The 22,135-nt window shown below is 42.0% G+C and overlaps 1 protein-coding gene across 1 annotated transcript in view; it reads right to left on the bottom strand.

The window, feature by feature from the left end:
• Positions 1 to 22,135, bottom strand: part of MYO3A (myosin IIIA) — a 206,509-nt gene that overhangs the window by 108,299 nt on the left and 76,075 nt on the right. Inside the window, exons 6-7 of the mRNA XM_074946105.1 lie at positions 5,597 to 5,673; positions 2,575 to 2,720 (exon numbers count right to left, since the gene is read on the bottom strand). Coding sequence (XP_074802206.1) covers positions 2,575 to 2,720; positions 5,597 to 5,673 — 223 coding nt within the window. The remainder of the gene's footprint in view (positions 1 to 2,574; positions 2,721 to 5,596; positions 5,674 to 22,135) is intronic.

The following is a 22,135-nucleotide window of genomic DNA, read 5'->3' as shown; positions in this document are numbered from 1 at the left end:
TCATGAAGGGGAAGGGAGTCCAGGAGAGCTGGCTGTATTTCAAGGAATCCCTGTTGAGGTTACAGGGACAAACCATCCCGATGAGTCGAAAGAATAGTAAACATGGCAAGCGACCAGCTTGGCTTAATGGTGAAATCCTAGCGGATCTTAAACATAAAAAAGAAGCTTACAAGAAGTGGAAGGTTGGACATATGACCAGGGAAGAGTATAAAAATATTGCTCGGGCATGTAGGAAAGATATCAGGAGGGCCAAATCGCACCTGGAGCTGCAGCTAGCAAGAGATGTCAAGAGTAACAAGAAGGGTTTCTTCAGGTATGTTGGCAACAAGAAGAAAGCCAAGGAAAGTGTGGGCCCCTTACTGAATGAGGGAGGCAACCGAGTGACAGAGGATGTGGAAAAAGCTAATGTACTCAATGCTTTTTTTGCCTCTGTTTTCACTAACAAGGTCAGCTCCCAGACTGCTGCGCTGGGCATCACAGAATGGGGAAGAGATGGCCAGCCCTCTGTGGAGATAGAGGTGGTTAGGGACTATTTAGAAAAGCTGGACGTGCACAAGTCCATGGGGCCGGACGAGTTACATCCGAGAGTGCTGAAGGAATTGGCGGCTGTGATTGCAGAGCCCTTGGCCATTATCTTTGAAAACTCGTGGCGAACGGGGGAAGTCCCGGATGACTGGAAAAAGGCTAATGTAGTGCCAATCTTTAAAAAAGGGAAGAAGGAGGATCCTGGGAACTACAGGCCAGTCAGCCTCACCTCAGTCCCTGGAAAAATCATGGAGCAGGTCCTCAAAGAATCAATCCTGAAGCACTTACATGAGAGGAAAGTGATCAGGAACAGTCAGCATGGATTCACCAAGGGAAGGTCATGCCTGACTAATCTAATCGCCTTTTATGATGAGATTACTGGTTCTGTGGATGAAGGGAAAGCAGTGGATGTATTGTTTCTTGTCTTTAGCAAAGCTTTTGACACTGTCTCCCACAGTATTCTTGTCAGCAAGTTAAGGAAGTATGGGCTAGATGAATGCACTATAAGGTGGGTAGAAAGCTGGCTAGATTGTCGGGCTCAACGGGTAGTGATAAATGGCTCCATGTCTAGTTGGCAGCCGGTGTCAAGTGGAGTGCCCCAGGGGTCGGTCCTGGGGCCGGTTTTGTTCAATATCTTCATAAATGATCTGGAGGATGGTGTGGATTGCACTCTCAGCAAATTTGCAGATGATACTAAACTGGGAGGAGTGGTAGATACGCTGGAGGGGAGGGATAGGATACAGAAGGACCTAGACAAATTGGAGGATTGGGCCAAAAGAAATCTGATGAGGTTCAATAAGGATAAGTGCAGGGTCCTGCACTTAGGATGGAAGAATCCAATGCACCGCTACAGACTAGGGACCGAATGGCTAGGCAGCAGTTCTGCGGAAAAGGACCTAGGGGTGACAGTGGACGAGAAGCTGGATATGAGTCAACAGTGTGCCCTTGTTGCCAAGAAGGCCAATGGCATTTTGGGATGTATAAGTAGGGGCATAGCGAGCAGATCGAGGGACGTGATCGTTCCCCTCTATTCGACACTGGTGAGGCCTCATCTGGAGTACTGTGTCCAGTTTTGGGCCCCACACTACAAGAAGGATGTGGATAAATTGGAGAGAGTCCAGCGAAGGGCAACAAAAATGATTAGGGGTCTAGAGCACATGACTTATGAGGAGAGGCTGAGGGAGCTGGGATTGTTTAGTCTGCAGAAGAGAAGAATGAGGGGGGATTTGATAGCTGCTTTCAACTACCTGAAAGGGGGTTCCAAAGAGGATGGCTCTAGACTGTTCTCAATGGTAGCAGATGACAGAACGAGGAGTAATGGTCTCAAGTTGCAATGGTGGAGGTTTAGATTGGATATTAGGAAAATCTTTTTCACTAAGAGGGTGGTGAAACACTGGAATGCGTTACCTAGGGAGGTGGTAGAATCTCCTTCCTTAGAGGTTTTTAAGGTCAGGCTTGACAAAGCCCTGGCTGGGATGATTTAACTGGGAATTGGTCCTGCTTCGAGCAGGGGGTTGGACTAGATGACCTTCTGGGGTCCCTTCCAACCCTGATATTCTATGATTAACAAAGTATCAAAATTAATGAACACTCTTATTATCTATTTGTGATTCACTAAGGCACCAAATAACAGCAAAAGGATTACATTCAGACCTGGTATAAATGGGTACCGTTGCTTTGCCTTCCATTGAATTGCATCTGCTTACTGTAGGTTTGAATTTGGCTCAAAACGTTTTGAATTAGTCTTTTTCCTTCGAAATAAAGTGGACATTTTCCACTTGACATACCAAGTAATGCAAAATGAAATCATAGAACAATGAGGCTGTTTTTCAAAACAGTGCTATATCCACTAGGCAATACTTGTATATGCTTGAGGCAGAGTTCAGGGCTGATTGTGGGACAGAGTGCTTCTGCACTGCTCCCTGGGCAGAATTAGTCCTTAATATTCAGTTGTTAGATATAAAAGTGCCCAAGTTTGGTAGGAGGGAGTACGAGAAAGTGGTGGGGATCAGACTAATACCGTGAGAAATAAGGGTATGAAGACATTACCTTGGTATTTTGAAAAGTGCTCTCATAGGATGCAAGTCAGCAAGAGGTGGATCTCCATCTCCTAGCTCTATGGCAGTGATACCCAATGACCATGCATCACATCTGGCATCATAGGAGCTGTCCAGCTGCTGCTCACATGCAATCACCTGTGAGAGGAATACAGCTTTTAGGTTCATATTGTTCATTTATGAAAATTTTCATAAGTATCCAGAATGAATAGCACAGCAATTTGAACAGCCAGATGGTGAGAAACTCACTGTGATAAACTAGAAATCTATTGAAAAGTAAGCATTTAAATTACATTTAGCATATTCAAGTCTCCTGCTGGTGCCTGTCATATTGCAGAAAAGCAGTGCGGAAATCAGAGAGAGCAAACTGATGATTACATCCTACCCCTGCTTCTCAATTCTGCTATAGGAGTTGTGGGGAGAGCTCCTAGCTACCTATGTATACACCATACCACATTGGTGCCTGAATATTACAGGAGTACCAGCACACCATAACATGGAGTCCAATGTGGCTCTCCTTTTTGGCCCCACCATCCCCACGTGGAATGACAGTGACAGGGGCCTCCTCCCCACTAGAGACATAGATGCAGTAGTACGCAGCCCTTTCTGTTGCACTCTTTGCAGGACTGGCTGCAGGATTTCCCTCTGTAGCAGCAGAGATGACAGCCAGGGTCCCCTCTTCCCCTCACAGAGCCAAGGGCAGCGAGATTCCCTCAGAACCTATACTCTGGTTGCTGGAATACCTGCTTGAGTGGGTTGGTGGGTGGACTGGGTCCACTGTACTATTCTCTCCTTGTTGTGCACAGAGTACTCTGCTCAGGTGATGCTGGCAGAGCCACCCAAAGCAATGGATTTTGGAGTTTACATCCCACTGAGAAGACAGTGGCAGGTCAGACCTCTCAGAACTCTTGTTTCAGACTGTCTGCAGACTCAGGCAAATAGTGCATTGGTTTTCTTCATATCTGTGCGGGCCAGAAATTTCCTATTTTTTTTAAATGAAAGCTGAAGTGACACCAGGAGCTGAGCTCCGAAGAATGGGCATACCTCATCTATGTCTTAGTCCAGGCTTTACTTCCCCCAATTTCAGTACTGCAGAAAAAAGACATACTTTCTGTCTTTGATGAGATGGCAGTCTACTGAGAGAGAGGGTCTAAAGCAGCTTCCCTCTTTCTTGCATCTATTTATTTGATTTTTTTTAAAAAAGGGACTTTCATAACACCTATGGATGCATACACAATACATTTGACAAAACAATATAAAATAAGTTGCCCACATTCAATAGAACTTAAGACTACCCCAGAATTTTGTAACAATATAGCCCCCACTATTCCGGTCTTGGGCATATTGGTTTATCAGCGGAAGAACTTCACTGCATAAACACTATAAACAGCTTGTTTAATATTAACCAACATGTAGTGCCCCATGCTCCTCTCTGCATCTGCACACAGAGCCTGAACCCGTAGAAGAGCAGAATTCTGCCTTTTACAGCATTCATCTCCTTCTCCCAACCCCCTGGAAGCCTCTCCACAGAATCCTGCTCTGTAGAGTCAGAGGAAACAGAGCAGAAGCCAATTGGGCTCCTTCAGATTATCCTGCCTGAAGCTCATGAGGGAAAACAGTGGAAGCCAAAGGTTTATTAAAGTACACAGTTTTCCCTCTGCACTCTGGAACCTCTTTTTAAGGAGGGGTCCTAGGCAGCTGCAATAAGGAGAATCCCTGGAAGCCATGTTTGTTGCAGGAAGCATGCTTAGAATGGCAGAGCTCCGGCAAGGGGTGTCTGTGTGGATGACTTTTGCCTCCTAAAAATGCCAAAATCCTAAAAATGCCAAAAGTCATGCAGATGTCAGGTGATCTGATGGGTAAGAGGATGGAAACCCAGTCTTGTTCTGTAGAGGGGAAGCAAACCATGTTCTACACCAGAGGGAAGAACTTGGAGGAAACTCAGTAAGGTCAAACTTGTGAAGTTTCTGCTCCCTTGTGTGAGGGATAACGGCACTGTAGAGTTCTTCCTCTGCTATGAAACCAGCATCAAAGAAGAAATTTTGTTTGGCGTCTGTCCCTCTGGGCACCCATTCTGACCGTTTCACAGAGAGATAATATCTCTACAATATGGCCACCATTAGCAGTACATTCAGAAATGCCAATTTTAATTAAAAACTTTTATTTTTGAATTCATTTCAGCTAATTCACAATGACAGATGAGTCGGGACATTTCAGCTAATTAGCTGAACAAACAAAATACAGGTTTTTTCCCTATAAATAGTGCAATTGCATATACTATAAAACATTTTTATTTTCTTGCAAACAATGTATTCCTGCATATGCTTATTTAACAAACTGAATTTGTCCTATTGGAGTTTATAATATCTGTTTGTATACTTACGCTAGATTTAAAAAGTAATCAAAGTTACGACTAAGCTTCAAATATATACTGTATAATACATTTTTACTTATTCACACAAATCTTTTGTTGCTGTGGCGATTCATGAAGTACGTGGTATATTAAAAGCCTCCTGAGCAGTGAGATACACAAATAAAATACATAAGATCAAGAAAGTAACCTCCTGTTTAGTTCCTTTCTGTTGTGAAATCTACAATATTCCAACAGGATCACACTGTTCTCAGTCGCTGTCTTTAAAAATAGTCTTGCTGGACTGTCATTTAAAATGAGAGGATTGAAGTCACAATATAACCGTGGGCTCTCTCTACCTCTAGAAAGAAACTGATTTCAAAACATACTTTCTCCTCCAAAGCATTTCAACAAGTGATCTATGCAGCTCCTCTTGCTCTAACCACACAGTATTCAATTAAATAAATTTGAATGAACATTGCATAAAAGTAAAACAGCTAGAAGAAAATGCCAGCATTTTAAGACTACAGGATAAAAAGTTTTTACAATTGACATTTCCATTCAGTTCGCTAAAACTACTAAAATAAAAGGGAAGAGACGGAGAAGCAGAGAGACAAACAAAAGCAATCTGGAAAAAAATGTATGTTTTCAAATGTAATCTAACCTCTGGAGCCATCCAAAAAGGGGTGCCCACAGACGTGTTCCGACGGAGACGAGTGCTGGTCAGCTGAGCAGACACACCTAAAGGAACACAGGGAAGCTATATTCAGAGTGGTGGTTACTTTTATTTAAATTCCATCTGGACTGTGCCATCATCATCTCATCCTGGGAATAGGGATGTTAAAAGGCTTTTTCCTTTCAAAAGCTCAATCGTATCTTTCCAGTTGCCTGTAAATGAGTACTAAAGTCTCAGTCCTTCTGCAACGTGTTGAACATCCTCAACTTCCAGTTACTTCAATGGGAGCAGCATTTAGCCTTGAATGAGGCTTTTATGAGTAATCAGACTGCATTTTAATGACTAATTATAGTATTTTGATGTCCTTTTTAGGAGCAAGAAACCACAAGTATTACTTGGAGAAGTAGCACTTTTTTTAAAAATATGCCGCACCCTTTAATGCATGTTATTTCTTTCAGAGCTACAGTACTGACACTGGTGCATCTTTGCTTCATGATTTATTTTATTTATTTCAGTTTCAATATCAATATCATAAAAGATAGATCCCAGGCTCTTAACTGCCCCACCATCATTGAAAATGTAAACCCTAACCACAGAAACAACAACAACAACAAGTAAGCAGTTGTGGGATAAGAGGGAAGTCCTTTTATGGATCAGTAACAAGTTAAAAGATAGGAAACAAAGGGTAGGAATAAACAGTCAGTTTACACAGTGCAGAGAGGTAAATTTCAGGTCCCCCAAAGATCTGTCCTGGGACCAGTGCTGTTCAACATATTCATAAATGAGCTGGATAAAGAGGTAAACAGCGAGGTGGCAAAGTTGTCAGATAATACAAAATTACTCAAAATAGATAAGCTCAAAACTGACTGTGAAGAGTTAGAAAGGAATCTCACAAAACTGGGTTGTTGCCCTTGGTGACTCGGCAACAAAATGGCAGATGAAATTCAAAGTTGATAAGAGCAAACTACTGAAAATTGGAAAACATAACCCCAACTATAAAAATGATGGGATCTAAATTAGTTGTTACCACTCAAGAAAGAGATCTTGGAGTCAATGTGAAGAGTTCTCTGAAAACATCTGCTCAATGTGCAGCAGCAGTCAAAAAGCTAACAGAATGCTGGGAATCACGAGGAAAGGGATAGATAATAAATCAGAAAATATCATAATGTCACTATATAAATTCATGGTTTGCCTATACCTTGAATACTGCATGCAGTTCTGGTCACCCCTTCTCACAAAAGATATATTAGATCTGAAAAAAGTACAGAGAAGGGCTGCAAAAATGATTAGGGGTATGGAACAACTTCCATATGAGGAGAGATTAGAAGACTGGGATTGTTTTGCTTAGAAAAGAGACAACTAAGGGGGGATATGATAGAGGTCGAGAAAATCATGAATGATGTGGAGAAAGTAAATAAGGAAGGGCTATTTACCCCTCCACATAACACAATAACCAGGGGGTCAACCAATGAGATTAATAGTCAGCAGGTTTAAAACAAACAAAAGGAAGTACTTCTTCACACACTGCACAGTCAACTTGATGGAACTTGTTGCCAGGGTATGTTGCAAAGGTCAAAAGTATATTTGGGTTCAAAAAGGAATTAGACAAGTTCCTGGATAATAGGTCCATCTATGGCTATTAGTCAAGATGGTCTGGAATGCATCCCATGCTCTCGGCGTACCTAAAACTCTGACTGCAAAAAGATGGGAAGGATGTCAGGAGATGACTCACTCAATAACTGCCCTGTTCATTCACTCTGAAGCACCTGGCACTGGCCACTGTAGAAAGACAGGTACTGGGCAAGATGGACCATTGGCCATTCTTATGTTCTTAACAAAACAGTAACAGTTAATTAGCAAGAAATTTTTACAAAACCTAAATCTCCACATGCTGTGTCCAGCCCAAAATCTCCCCCTCCCAAATGCCTGTTAAAAATGGACTTGCAGCATGAACTGAAGATCAGCAAATCCAGGCTATTTCACACCAGAGAATGGGGAGTGAATTGCAAAGTCACAGACCCTTCACAGGGTCTGATCAAGAGTCCATTGAAGTCAAGTATATTCCAGTTGACTACAATGGATTTTATATCAGGACCTTGGAGTATGTCCTGTCATAGATTCATAGACTCATAGAAGATTAGGGTTGGAAGAGCAGCTTCCTCGCCTACAAAAGAAGGGAACTCTAAACTGAGTGCCTCCACTAATCACAACAGAAGCAATATCACATAGCCGGCAGAGGTAATCTATGAGGTAGGCAGATCTCAAGCCATTTAGGGCTTTAGAAGTCAAAACCAATACCTTAAGTTCCACCCAGAAACCAATAGGTGCAGATCCTGAAGTGTTGGTGTCATGTCTGGTGATTGTGCACTTAACAAGCAGGCTGCCACATTTTGCACTTGCTTCAGCTTCTGAACATATTTAAAGGACACTCTCCGCCAGACTAGAGGTGACAAAGGCATGGTAATAAGGTCCACATTCAGGAGCAATGGCTGCAAATTCCTCAACAGACAGAGCTGGACAAATCTGACTAGGTGACTGATAATCAATGTCTAATAGTAGTATGGAACTTAACCAGAACTCCCACATTGTGAACTTTGATAATAAATGATTAATGCTTATCCTCAGTCAGAAGGGGACAGACCCTCTTGTTACTTCCTTCAACCAGCCATAATCCCCTGAGGCTCAGCTAGATTGAACCTCAACCAAATTCATTTTCATCCAGGGCCCAATCTTGCCTAGACACCAAGAAAGACGCTTAATTACATGCTCTGGGCTGGAAAAGACATAGCGATAAAGATGGGTATCCTCAGCGCATCTCTCCTCATGAACTCTCCTAAAGGCCTCAGATACACATTGAATAAAAGGGATGACTGCACAGAACCTTAATAGTAACCCCGAGAGCATTCTCAGGGCACAGGTGCAATTACACTACCCCATGGGATTTCTCTATGAGTGCCGTTGTGTGTATACCCAGGACAGAACCCCAACTGACAAGGATAAATGAAGTCAGAGGAATCAAGATATTGTGAGAGTTCTCTCACCACAATCATTTCCATAATCTTAACTCAAACTGGAATATCAGATACTGGTCAAATCAATAATGGATATAGACTGTCAGTGTCTGGGAATGGCTCTTTGAACAGAGGCTGAACACATGTTTCTTTTCAACTATTAGCATCTCACCACCCTCAGTGAAGGCATGAGCAATCTCCATCAGCAACGAACTCAGTACTCTCCCAATGGCCTTAATTGACCATGAAGGAAAATGGATCCAAAGCCCAGGTCATGGTATTAAATTCTCCTGAAATATCCAGAACTTCAGTGAATTAGACTGGCTAAAACAAGCAGAGATAACGTAGCTTTTGTTCTTTCCAGATATTGCCTGTTCTGAATCCACTTCATTTTATCCACAAGAAAACATGCAGTTTTCTTATAATGGGAGCAATTCACATCAGCAAGTGAGTGGAAATAGGTTGGATTAATCAGGCTGTCCATTACCCAGCACAAATCCTCAGGTTGAGACTTTGCAGATGCTATGGTGGAGGGAAAGACACTTGAGAGGAGATTATCTGGTTTTTACTCTGAATGCATGTACTCAACTCTGATCCCCAGCACAACTATACTTGTCCATCATATAAAAGTCACTTTGCATAGCTACTAAAAATAAGGCCACATTAAAGCTCCTGTTTGGCAAATCAGCCTGTTATTTAAAAAGAAACACGTTCAAAATCATTACATTTGTAGTTGCCTCTCTCTCTATTTTCCTGTGTGAGATAAAGAGTGAAATCTGCCCTTTCTCCATAGCTGTAGAGGCCCAATAAGCAGCAGAGCCATTATGGTTCTTTTGCCTAGTGGTGAGCAGGATGTGGGGAGCCTTAACATGGCCTGTACATCCTTTGCACACTGTGGAGATCTGGTGCACAGGGGCTTCATCCCTGCTGCTACAGAAGGGAGTCTTGGGGCCAGGCTCTGGCCCATAGATCTATGGCTACATGAAGCCTTGAGCAAAACACACTGCAGAAGGGTGTGACGCAACCACAGATGCTACTACAACCCTAAAGCTGTTTTAGTGTCAATATAGTGACTGCGTTGCCTTAGGGTTAGGGAGCAAGAGGAGGTTTCTGTCCCTTTGCTAACCACCATGGAACCCTGCTGTGCCAAGCTCTTTTACTCAGGCTTGGCACAGGGACCAGGATTTGGACCTAGAGGCAAAAAAGGCAGCAACTGAGATCTGATATTATTCCAGTGTCAGATTTTATAAATAATCGTCTTTCTGCATAGATAAGGAGCTAACATAAAAGAAATGTTAAATATGCAAAATCTGCTCAGTCTAAGTCTAGTTTCTTCTCACTGAACTGTAATAATTAAGCGAATCCTAGTTATTTATTTTTAACTTCCATAAAAAGCTGATTTAATTTGAATTGTTCATCACTATTTTCTTTAGGCTGATTTTTTTATACCCTTTTGCTCTTGGCACTAAACTGGCATTTCAGATTACAGAGTGTAAGTCTGATGACAAATGATATTTCTTTGGGCTCTTTCTGTGTGTAGGGGAAAGATGATGTCATGCCACACTTGGCAACATTTCTTCCAGCACTTCAGCAACTAATCAAGCATAAAGCCAGCCAGCTCTTTTTAACTTGTACGTTTTCTAACAATAACATTTTAGGGGTTTACTACTGCTGTAATGAAAAAACTGGACCAAATATCTTCTGAAGGAAACCTAAAACTCCACTGCCAACACATTTTTCACACAATACAAAAGTGCCAATCTTCAGTTCATGCTGCAAGTCCATTTTTATGAAGATGAACAGTTTGATAAACAGAGGCATCAGTTATGCAAATACATGGACTCTGTCTCTCTCACACATATATATAGAAAGAAACACACTACACTTAATGATAAGAAAAAGAGATATTATGGGTGTGTTCAGAAAAGATCAGACATGTTTCTTACCTATTGTGTCTGGTAACTCTAGGCATTGGCTTACTCGTGAAAAGTGGATATTTTTGTGTAGTACCCTCAGACGGCAGGTATCATACAAGCTGCACATTGCAAGCATTAGCAGAGCAGAAATACCTGAGAACTAGAGCTACTCAGTTATGATCTTGGACTTAAATTAAGTAAACAAATAGTAGTGCAACAACGGAGTCCTTTATTAATTAATTAATTATTATTAAATATATATATATATATATATATATATATATATATATATACATACACACACACACTGTGATAGCTCCCCCAGCCCCGAGTCAGAGATTGGAGGCACATTACAATAGGCACTGTACACATAACAAAAATGTGGTCCTTGCACCAAAGAGCTTACTATCTAAATATATGACAATAGACAAGGGAATACATCAAACAGATGGAGGGAGCACAAGGTGACAGTGAGACAATTACTATTAGCATAATAAGCACCAGGCAGAGCACAGCAGCTGCATAACCATTGTCAAGTGTTTTGTAAGCATCACAGCATAGGTGGGTATTAAGAAGACATTTAAAGGAGAATAACAACATAGTTGCTTTGCAGATCTTTGCACGGAGCTCCTCCCATGCATAAGGGATGGCATGGGTGAAAGAGTGAAGGTGCTTCTTGGGAAGTTTTACTAATTGGCTATAAAGGCTGGCATCACTATGACAGGGTTGATGGCTCTATATCATGTAAAAGATGACAAGAAGGTGGGGTTAAGTCATAAGAGTCTTGAAAGTAGTTTGTGTTTGATGTGATGGAGAAGGGGGAGCCAGGGAAAGGGGGGAAAGGCATAATGCAGTTGAAATGATGAGCCAGGAAGATGATTTTTGCAGCAGCATTTTGACTCTTTTTTAGAAAAACCTAAAACAGTTTTATGGTTCAGGATTCTAGATCTAGGGATGCTGGAGAAAAGAGATCATGAGGAATGTGGGAGTAGGAGAAGAAAGATGTAGGGAGAGCATACATGCTTATTTTAAAACAATCTATGATAGAGCTGCAACATTTCAGCTGTCTGATGGTGCATCAGAAGGCAAGGTCCCCCAAACCCAGCATAAGAGCCAGAATTAGAACCCAGGAGTTCCAGAATGCTAGTCTTGAACAATGAACACACACAGTAGGGTTTCATAAAACTATTATGAATGTAACCAGCTGAAAACCAAGAGCTGAGAAAGAACCCGGCCTGAAAGGGGTATAAAAAAAATCTCATTACATAAAAGTTAATTCATGTATGGAACAGACTGCCAGAGGCAGAAACAGTGATGGAACATAGGTAAACCAGAGTTACAAAGCTCTTCCAGGAAGAACATGCTTTCCAGGGTACAAATCCTAAACAGAAAGCAGGAAGGCCCTACACAGGTTGTATGACTCCATATCACTCCAAAAATGAAAGGCTAGTATTTAAAAAAGATGAATATAGGAATTATAGGGCTTGGATCGATGTCACTGGAAAAGATCAAGGCATGTTTCATAAAATGTATAGGCCAGAATGAAGATACAGACAGATGTGCCACCATAGAAATAGTTCTAGAACTGTAAGAAGCACCCTGGTGAGCAGAGACAGTGACCAAAAACAAAACCAAAACCACAAAAAACCCCACCCTAAAAACCAAAACCACAAGCTAAACAAGTCTTACACATTTTAAAACCATTCATAAAAGAGGCATGCAGGTGCTTTTGCTGCATAGTTCTTGTGTTGATTTACTTCAGAGTACTGAAGGTGACAGAGACATTTTAGATGACTCTCCGTAATTCTGTTTTAATAGGCAACAAATTGTTTTTACATACGCCCAGAGAAGTACAGTTATTCAAAGTTCGGACTGAAAATCCTTTGGGCTAAATTCAGACATGAATCTAAACTGGACCAATCTAACCTATGGGGGCTGCTCTACCTTACGCTAGCAGGCTATGATCCCTAAAGGATCATATGCCGGTGAGCATAGCTAGTGTGCAGCATGTTGTGGCCAGCCCCTGGTCCTGCTCTTTCATGTCCCCTGCTCCAAAGCTGAATGGATGAGTGGCACAGGAACTAACAATGCCCACTCTGTGCCCTGCCAGGTGCCTGAGTTCCCCCATGTTGGGGAATTATTTTGCTGGCCAGATCCAGCTACTTTCCAGCCTATTTTGACTAACATAATTTACAGTACACGACATTAGATTACTGCTCTATGCATTATATAACATTTATGGTATCCTATGGCATCTCAATGTGAATTAATAGGAAAAGCTTGTTCAATGATTGTGACTGGACTAGGACAGTAACTCTGATCCTGGTCTATAAAAAGGGTTCTCCTCTTTGGAAAATTCAGATTTTTTTATGGGGCTCATATTTAAGCAGCTTGACAAGCTCTTTACTGAGGAAGCTTTAACTTTGAAGTTCTTTGCTTTTATTGGCTTCTATTAGTACCTCTATATTAAAATGTCATTTAAAAGTAACACATGAATGTCATGTTATCTGGTATGGAGAGATGACAACACAATTATACCCTGTTCTTGATCTGAATCAATGAAGCAGACAACTTTATTATGGATGCATGCTAGAATGACTACCGCAAATACTAAGCCTTACTCTGACTCACTTCTGAAGATAAGCTGAGGGCAGAGGGATAATTCTTTTTATTTTTGAATACTTTAAAATGAAATCATTTAAATTAATGATTGCATTTTGTAGAATGATTCAGACAGCATTTACAGCTAATGTAGGACAATACAATTTGAGAATGCAATAGGGTGAGATGGCTTCAGAATAATATGTTTTCTATTACTGTTTGGAAAACTTCTGAAGGTCATTTTTGGATAGATTTTCAGTGTCAATCAGACATGCGAATCAGAAACAACATATTAATGATCAGATTGTCTTTTCCCAAAGTGACTTTGGTCCTGAACCTGAAATCCTTACTAAGGCAAATGGAGATTTATCCAAGGACTGAAAAATGACTTCAGAGTTGGCCTTATTAAGAACATAACAATGGCCATACTGGGTCAGACCATTGGCCCATCTAGCCCAGTATCCTGTCTTCCGACAGTGGCCAATGCCAGATGATTCAGACAAAATGAACAGAATAGGACAATTATCAAGTGATCTCTCCTGTCTTGCAGTCCCAGCTTCTTGCAGTCAGAGGTTTAAGGACACTTAGAGCACGGGGTTGTGTTCCTGGCCATCTTGGCTAATAGCCATTGACAGATCTATCTTCCATGAATGATCAAACTCTTTTTTAAACCCAGTTATACTTTTGGCCTTCACAACATCCCCTGGCAATGAGTTCCACAGGTTGACTGTGAGGTGCGTGAAGAGGTACTTCCTTACACTTGTTTTAAACCTTCTGCCTATTAATTTCATTGGATAATCCTTAGTTCTTGTGTTAGAAAAAGGTTATTTACCCCTTTACCTATTCACTTGCGTCAAGCCATTAATGATTTTATAGACCTCTTTCATAACTCCCCCTTAGTCATCTCTTTTCTAAAATGAACAGTCCCAATCTTTTAAATCCCTCTTTACATGGAAGCTGTTCCATAGCACTAATCATTTTTGTTGCCCTTCTCTGCACTTTTCCTAATCCTACTATATCTTTTTTTCAGATGGGGTGCCAGAGCTGCATACAGTACTTAAGGTGTAGTCATGCCATGAATTTATGTAGTGGTATTATTATATTTTCTGCCTTATTGTCTATCCTTTTCCTAAAATTTTTAGCTTACTTGACTGCCACTGCACATTGAACAGATGTTTTCAGAGAACTATCCACAATCTGCTCCAAGATCCCTTTCTTGAGTGGTAACAGCTGACTCAGACCCCATCATTTACTTTGTATAGTTGAGATTATGTTTGCCAATGTTCATTACTCTGCATTTATCAACTTTGAATTTCATTTGCCATTTTGTTGCCCAGTCAGCCAGTTTTGTGAGTTCCCTTTGTAACTCTTCACAGTCAGCTTTGGATGTAACGATCTTGAATAATTTTCTATTGTCTGCAAACTTTGCCATCTCACTGTTTACCCCCTTTTCCAGACCATTTGTGGATATGTTGAAGAGCACTGGTCCCAGTACAGATCCTTTAGGAACCCCATAATTTACCTTTCTGCACTGTGAAAACTGACCATTTATTCCTACCCTTTGTTTCCTATCTTTTAACCCAGGGGTGGGCAAACTACGGCCCGGGGGCCACATCCAGCCCTTCAGATGTTTTAATCTGGCCCTCGAGATCCTGCTGGGGAGTAGGGTCCAGGGCTTGCCCTGCTCTGCCCATGCCATGGCTCTGTGCGGCTCCCGGAAGCAGTGGCATGTCCCCGCTCTCACTTCTATGCATAGGGGCAGTCAGGGGGCCAATGGAAGCTGCAGGGGTGGCGCCTGCGGACAGGGTAGCCCACACAGATGCCTGGCCACGCCTCTGTGTAGGAGCTGGAGGGGGGACAAGCTGCTTCTGGAAGCTGCTTGAGTTAAGCCCTGCCCAGAGCCTACACTCCTGACCCCCTCCTGTGCCCCAACCCCCTGCCCTAGCCCTGATCCCCCTCCTGTCCTCTGAACCCCTTGGTCCCAGCCCAGAGCCTGCACTACCAGCTTGAGCCCTCACCCCAACCACCTGCCCCAGTCCAGAGCCCCCTCCCATACCCTGAACTCCACATTTCTGGCCCCACCCTAGAGCCCTCACCCCCTCCTGCACCCCAAACCCCGATTTCGTGAGCATTCATGGCCCGCCCTACAATTTCCATACCTGGATGTGGTTCTCGGGCCAAAAAGTTTGCCCACCCCTGGTTTAACCAGTTACCAACCCATGAGAGGCCCTTCCCTCTTATCCCATGGCTGTTTACTTTGCTTAAAAGCCTTTGGTGAGGAACCTTGTTAAAGGCTTTCTAAACATCCAAGTACGCTATATCCACTGGATCACTCTTGTCCACATGCTTGTTGTCACCCTCCAAGAATTTGAATAGCTTGATGAAGCATGATTTCCCTTTACAAAAGTCATGTTGACTCTTCCCCACCATATTCTACTTATCTGTTTGATAATTCTGTTCTTTACTATAGTTTCAAACAATTTGTCTGGTTCTGAAGTTAGGCTTATGGGCCTGTACTTGCCAGGATCGCCTCTGGAGCCTTTTTAAAAAATTGGCTTTACTTTAGCTACCCTCCGGTCACCTGGTACAGAGGCTGATTTAAATGATAGGTTACATGCCACAGTAGTAGTTCTGCAATTTCATATTTGAGTTCCTTCAGAAATCTTGGGTGAATACTCTCTGGTCCTGGTGACTTATTACTGTTTAGTTTATCAATTTGTTCCAAAACCTCCTCTAATGATGTCTCAATCTGGGACAGTTCCTCAGATTTGTCACCTAAAAAGAATGGCTCAGGTGTGGAAGTCTCCCTCAATCCTCCGCAGTGAAGACCAGTGCAAACAATACATCTAGCTTCTCTGCGATGGCCGTGACTTCCCTGAGTGGTCCTTTACCACTTCCATCATCCTGTGGCCCCACTGATTGTTTGGCTGCCTTCCTGCTCCTTATGTACTTAAAAACTAATAGCAAAAATATTTTTGTATCTTTTAATAGTTGCTCTTCAAATTCTTTTTGGCCTGCCTAATTATACTTTAACACTTGACTTGCTAGAATTTATGCTCCTTTCTATTTTTCTCAGTAGGATTTGACATCCAATTTTTAAAGGATGCACTTTTGTCTCTAACAGCTGCTTTTACTCTGTTTAGAAATGGTGGCATTGTTTTTGGTCCTCATGGTGTGTGTGTGCATTATTTGGGATATACATTTACTTTGCACCTCTGATGTGGTGTTTTTAAAAGTTTCCATGCAGCTTACAGACATTTCACTCTGATGACTATTCCTTTTCATTTCCATTTAACTAGCCTCCTCATTTTTATGTAGTTACCCTTATTCATATTAAATAGTATTGGGAGAGGAACAAGCTGAACTGTTTACTCCAATCTTATCATTCTGGTCTTATTATCAGGGAACTGGCAGGGGAATCAGCATATTGAAAGTCAGTCTACTCCTTTCAGGTGCCTAAACATGGATTAACTTTAAGCACTCAATATTTAAAATTTGGCCTGTATTTCTGGATACAAAAGAGGTGTGAATATCACCCAACAAACAATGACAACTAGCACATCCATATATCCCTAGCTTTTATACAACTATACTAATAGATTACTATTTCTGGTAAAAATGTTAATAAAGCTCAAGCCTTTAATGCAAGAAGCAGTATAGTGTCAATGAGTTACAAACGTCAAAGGAATTACTATGTACCCTTCCTACAAACAAAAAAATGTCAGGCCAGTTATTGTATACATTAATTTAGTACTACCTAAAATGTCTTCAATCTCACCTATGGTAAAAAGAGATTAAATCTAACAATGCATTACCAAAGAAAGTCTCTCACACAACATTCTATATAAACAAACATGTTTTTACCAGGTTAGAGGTAGGTTGCAAGACAATTAATTTACAATTCAGAGTAATAAAAGACTATTTTGAAGTGTCAACAAAGTTTAGATTTGCATGGCTCTTTACTTTGATTGTTTCAATCATTTGGAGAACAGAATGATTACTTTCTTATTTTGAAAAAAAAATCATTATCTTATTACATTTTTAAAATTAGAGTTGAGCTAGCTAAGGATATCTGCAACTTCTAATTCTACTATGAAGAAAGGTTCACGTATTAATCAAAGTAATGCCAATTTCAAATATCTCCCCTCAGTTTCTCACTGATGAGTCACAGTCAGGATAAGTCTCTGGTTTAGTCATGCTAACGTGCATCCATCATAAACCTCTCTGCTTCCTATATTCTAAATCAAACAAAGGGTATTATTGTAGTCATTCTGAATGCAAGCCCAGGTGACATTCTCATGAAATTTTTAACTATAAAGTTATTACTTTGGAATTGCTTTAAAAAAATTTCATCAAGAAAATACCTTTTTTTTTTTAAAGTGCAATATACAAAATTAAGACAAATGTTTTACCTTCACACTTAACATGTGCCATTTGCATTGCAATGCAAAGCTATTTCAGGAATATGCAGGTAATAACTCAGCCACTAGTCAGTGCTGCCCATGTCCCACTGCTTTGAGGCAAATCTTACTTGCAATAAATATTATATATTAGATTCAGAACAGTTTTATACGTTTCCATCCATCTATTTGCTATGGAGATGTACAATAGTTGGACTGTATTGCCTTCTCTCCATATCTTCCACTTGGAACCCACTTTGTCGGGGTGAAAGTAACTTAAAGGACTTACCGGTACCCCGGAGTCCTGAGCAGGGGAGTGGGTCCTCAACCAAAAGGTGGTGGTGGGACCTTTAAATCCCCAGGCCCTTTAACTCGAGATTTAAAAGGCCCGGGCTCCTGCTGTGGTAGCGACGGTTGGGAGCCCTGGGCCCTTTAAATCACCGCCGGAGCCCCATGGTAGCGGTACCTACGGCGACAGCTGGGAGCCCTGGGGCTCGGGCAGCGATTTAAAGGGCCTGGGGCTCCAGGCCGCCGCTGCTACCCCGGGGCTCTGGCAGCAGGACTCTGGTGGCGATTTAAAGGGCCCGGAGCTCCGTCTGCTGCCAGGAACCCCGGGCCCTTTAAATTGCCAGCCAAGGAAGCTGCCCACTGCTGGTACAGTCAGCTGTGTACTGGCTCTTGCCAGTAAGCCGTACCGGACCGTACCAGCTTACTTTCACCTCTGCACTTCATCCACAGCAGAGGTTTAAGAGAATTTTCACTATGTGATTATGTGTCCTCAGGCATATCTAAATATTATGGTGATTAGACATTTTTGATACTTGGGCTGAGAGAATTGAGAGGTTTAGGAACATAGCAATTGCCATAGTGTATCAGATCTGAGGTATATCTAGTCCAGTATCAGCTACTTCAGAGGAAGGTGCAAGAACCGCAGAATAGGGAGACATGGGATAATTTGCCCCCATCAATAGCTCTCGCCCTGGTTTCTAATAGTTACAGGTTGGCTTAAACCTTGAATCATGAGGTTTAATATCTCTTCCAATATTTATACCTAATTATGATAACTCAGGATTTTCTTGATATCCATACAAATGTTCAATCTCTTTTTGAATCTTGATAGACTCTTGGCACCACCAACTTCCTGTGGCAGTGAGTTCCATAGTCTAATTACACATTGTGTAAAGATTTGCCTCCACCTGACGGCATGGGGCATGACCTTCGATAAGCATCAGTGTTATAACAAGGTTGATTAATGCACCTTCCTAGACAATGGAATATTACATATTTTTTCATGTATGTGCACAATTTGTTTTTCTGGGAAACAGCAGCTCATACTAAGAAATATCTAGTCTATAAGCTGCAGGTTTTGGCAACCCTGGGGAAGCCTAGGCCCTTGTGCCCCTGTTAAATCCAGATTAACAACCCAATTGTCCAACCCTTAGCATATGGGTGAAACAACCTTATTTACACACACACACACACACACACACACACAATTTGAATCCAGTGGGACTATTCACAAGTGGTTGTCCATGTCAGTAAGTGCTCCACAAAAATCAGGCTCTAAGTAAAATTACACTATATGGATGAACGTGTGGATTTTTATTGCAAATGGAGGTGTAACAATGTACTGTCAGTTGTTCCAGACAGATTTTGATGACAAATAGCCAGTTCTTTAAAAGGTACTTAGGTGCCTGCTGGAGCTGACAGATTTCAATGAGAGTCTGGCATCTCATAGCTTTCGAAAATCCCATTACGCATGTTGCTGTGATAATATTCTGAGATTAAGTACATATTAACATATTGCTTATCACAAGGCGAATTAAGTAAAATTAAGAAAAACAAAATTTTTAACAAATTTTAGAAAAATTCACACAGTCTAGTAGACTGATTAGCTGAATATATTCACTAGAAAACAGACTCATCTCATAAAATATACCTATTCATAGCCATGCAAAAAGAGGAAGGCTAGTCTAGTGGTTAGGGTGCCAGCATGGATCTCAGGAGAGCCAGGTTCAATCCTTTACTCTTCCACAGACTTCCTGTGCAACTCATTTACTCTGTCTCATAGACTCAAAGGACAGAAGGGACTATTGTGTTCATCTAGTCTGACCTCCGGCACATTGCAGGCCACAGAACCTCACCACCCACTCCTGTAACAGACCCCTCACTTCTGGCTGAGTTACTGAAGACCTCAAATCTTGATTTAAAGACTTCAAGTTACAGACAATCCACCATTTACTCTAATTTAAACCTGCAAGTGACTCATGCCTCGGCCATTCTGCCCTAGGGGAAAACTCCAACCCAACCCCAAATATGGTGATCAGTTAGACTCTGAGCATGTGGGCAAGACCCACCAGGCAGATGCCTGGGAAAGAATTCTCTGTAGTAGCTCAGAGCCCTCCCCATCTAGTGTCCCATCTCCAGCAGTCGGGGATTTCTGCTACTGGTAATTGCCAATGGGTCACATGCCATCGTAGGCAGTCCCATCATTCCATCCCCTCCATAAACATATCCAGCTCAGTCTTGAAGCCAGTTAGGTTTTTTGCCTCCACTTCTCCCCTTGGAAGGTTGTTCCAGAACTTCATGCCTCTGACAGTCTGTGCTTGGATCTCCCATCTGTAATACTGGATTAATAGTACATCCCTACCTGACAGGGTTGTTGCTAGGGTAAATATATTCTAGATTGTGAGGTGCTCAGATGCTAGGGTAATGGGTGCCATGATACAATATGCATATGCAATTTGTGTACAATATACACCAGAATAAGTGATGCTTCTCGAAAGGCAGCACTAATGCTCAAAAGAAAAATTTAATAGAATCATAGAATATCAGGGTTGGAAGGACCTCAGGAGGTCATCTAGTCCAACCCCCTGCTCAAATCAGGACCAATCCCCAACTAAATCATCCCAGCCAGGGCTTTGTCAAGCCTGATCTTAAAAACCTCAAAGGAAGGTGTCAAGGTTCTTTCCCCACTCTGAACTCTAGGGTACAGATGTGGAGACCTGCATGAAAAAACCCCTAAGCTTATTTTTACCAGCTTAGGTTAAAACTTCCCCAAGGTACAACTATTTTACCTTTTGCCCCTGGACTTTATTGCTGCCACCACCAAGCGTCTAACAAATATAACAGGGAAAGAACCCACTTGGAAACGTCTTTTCCCCCCAAAATCCCCCCAAGCCCTACACCCCCTTTCCTGGGGAAGGCTTGATAAAAAATCCTCACCAATTTGCAGAGGTGAACACAGACCCAAACCCTGGGATCTTAAGAACAATGAAAAAGCAATCAGGTTCTTAAAAGAAGAATTTTAATTAAAGAAAAAGTAAAGGAATCACCTCTGTAAAATCAGGATGGTAAATACCTTACAGGGTAATCAGATTCAAAACATAGAGAATCCCTCTAGGCAAAACCTTAAGTTGCAAAAAGACACAAAAGCAGGAATATACATTCCATTCAGCACAACTTATTTTATCAGTAATTTAAACAAAACAGAATCTAACGCATATCTAACTAGATTGCTTATTAACCCTTTACAGGAGTTCTGACCTGCATTCCCGCTCTGGTCCCGGCAAAAACATCACACAGACAGAGAGAACCCTTTCTCCCCTCCCCTCCCTCCCCCGGGCTTTGAAAGTATCTTGTCTCCTCATTGGTCATTTTGGTCAGGTGCCAGTGAGGTTGTCTTAGCTTCTTAACCTTTTACAGGTGAAAGGGTTTTTCCTCTGGCCTGGAGGGATTTAAAGGTGTTTACCCTTCCCTTTATATTTATGACAGAAGGAGATTCCACCACCTCCCTAGGTAACACATTCCAGTGCTTCACCACCCTCCTAGTGAAAAAGTTTTTCCTAATATCCAACCTAAACGTCCCCCACTGCAACTTGAGACCATTACTCCTCATTATATCATCTGCTACCACTGAGAACAGTCTAGATCCATCCTCTTTGGAACCCCCTTTCAGGTAGTTGAAAGCAGCTATCAAATCCCCCCTCATTCTTCTCTTCCACAGACTAAACAATCCCAGTTCCCTCAGCCTTTCCTCATAAGTCATGTGTTCGAGTCCCCTAATCATGTTTGTTGCCCTCCGCTGGACGCTTTCCAATTTTTTCACATCCTTCTTGTAGTGTGGGGCCCAAAGCTGGACACAGTACTCCAGATAAGGCCTCCCCAATGTCAAATAGAGGGGAACGATCACGTCCCTCGATCTGCTGGCAATGCCCCTACTTATACAGCCCAAAATGCCATTGGCCTTCTTGGCAACAAGGGCACACTGTTGACTCATTTCCAGCTTCTCGTCCACTGTATCCCATAGGTCCTTTTCTGCAGAACTGCTGCCTAGCCATTCGGTCCCTAGTCTGTAGCGGTGCATGGGATTCTTCCGTCCTAAGTGCAGGACTCTGCACTTGTCCTTGTTGAACCTCATCAGATTTCTTTTGGCCCAATCCTCTAATTTGTCGAGGTCCCTCTGCATCCTATCCCTACCCTCCAGCATATCTACCTCTCCTCCCAGTTTAGTGTCATCTGCAAACTTGCTGAGGGTGCAATCCACGCCATCCTCCAGATCATTAATGAAGATATTGAACAAAACCGGCCCCAGGACCA

Source organism: Natator depressus, chromosome 2, assembly GCF_965152275.1.
Source record: "Natator depressus isolate rNatDep1 chromosome 2, rNatDep2.hap1, whole genome shotgun sequence".
NCBI classification, from domain to species: domain Eukaryota; kingdom Metazoa; phylum Chordata; order Testudines; family Cheloniidae; genus Natator; species Natator depressus.
Note: the sequence above shows the minus strand (reverse complement) of the source record. Positions and strands in the feature narration are given on the sequence as shown.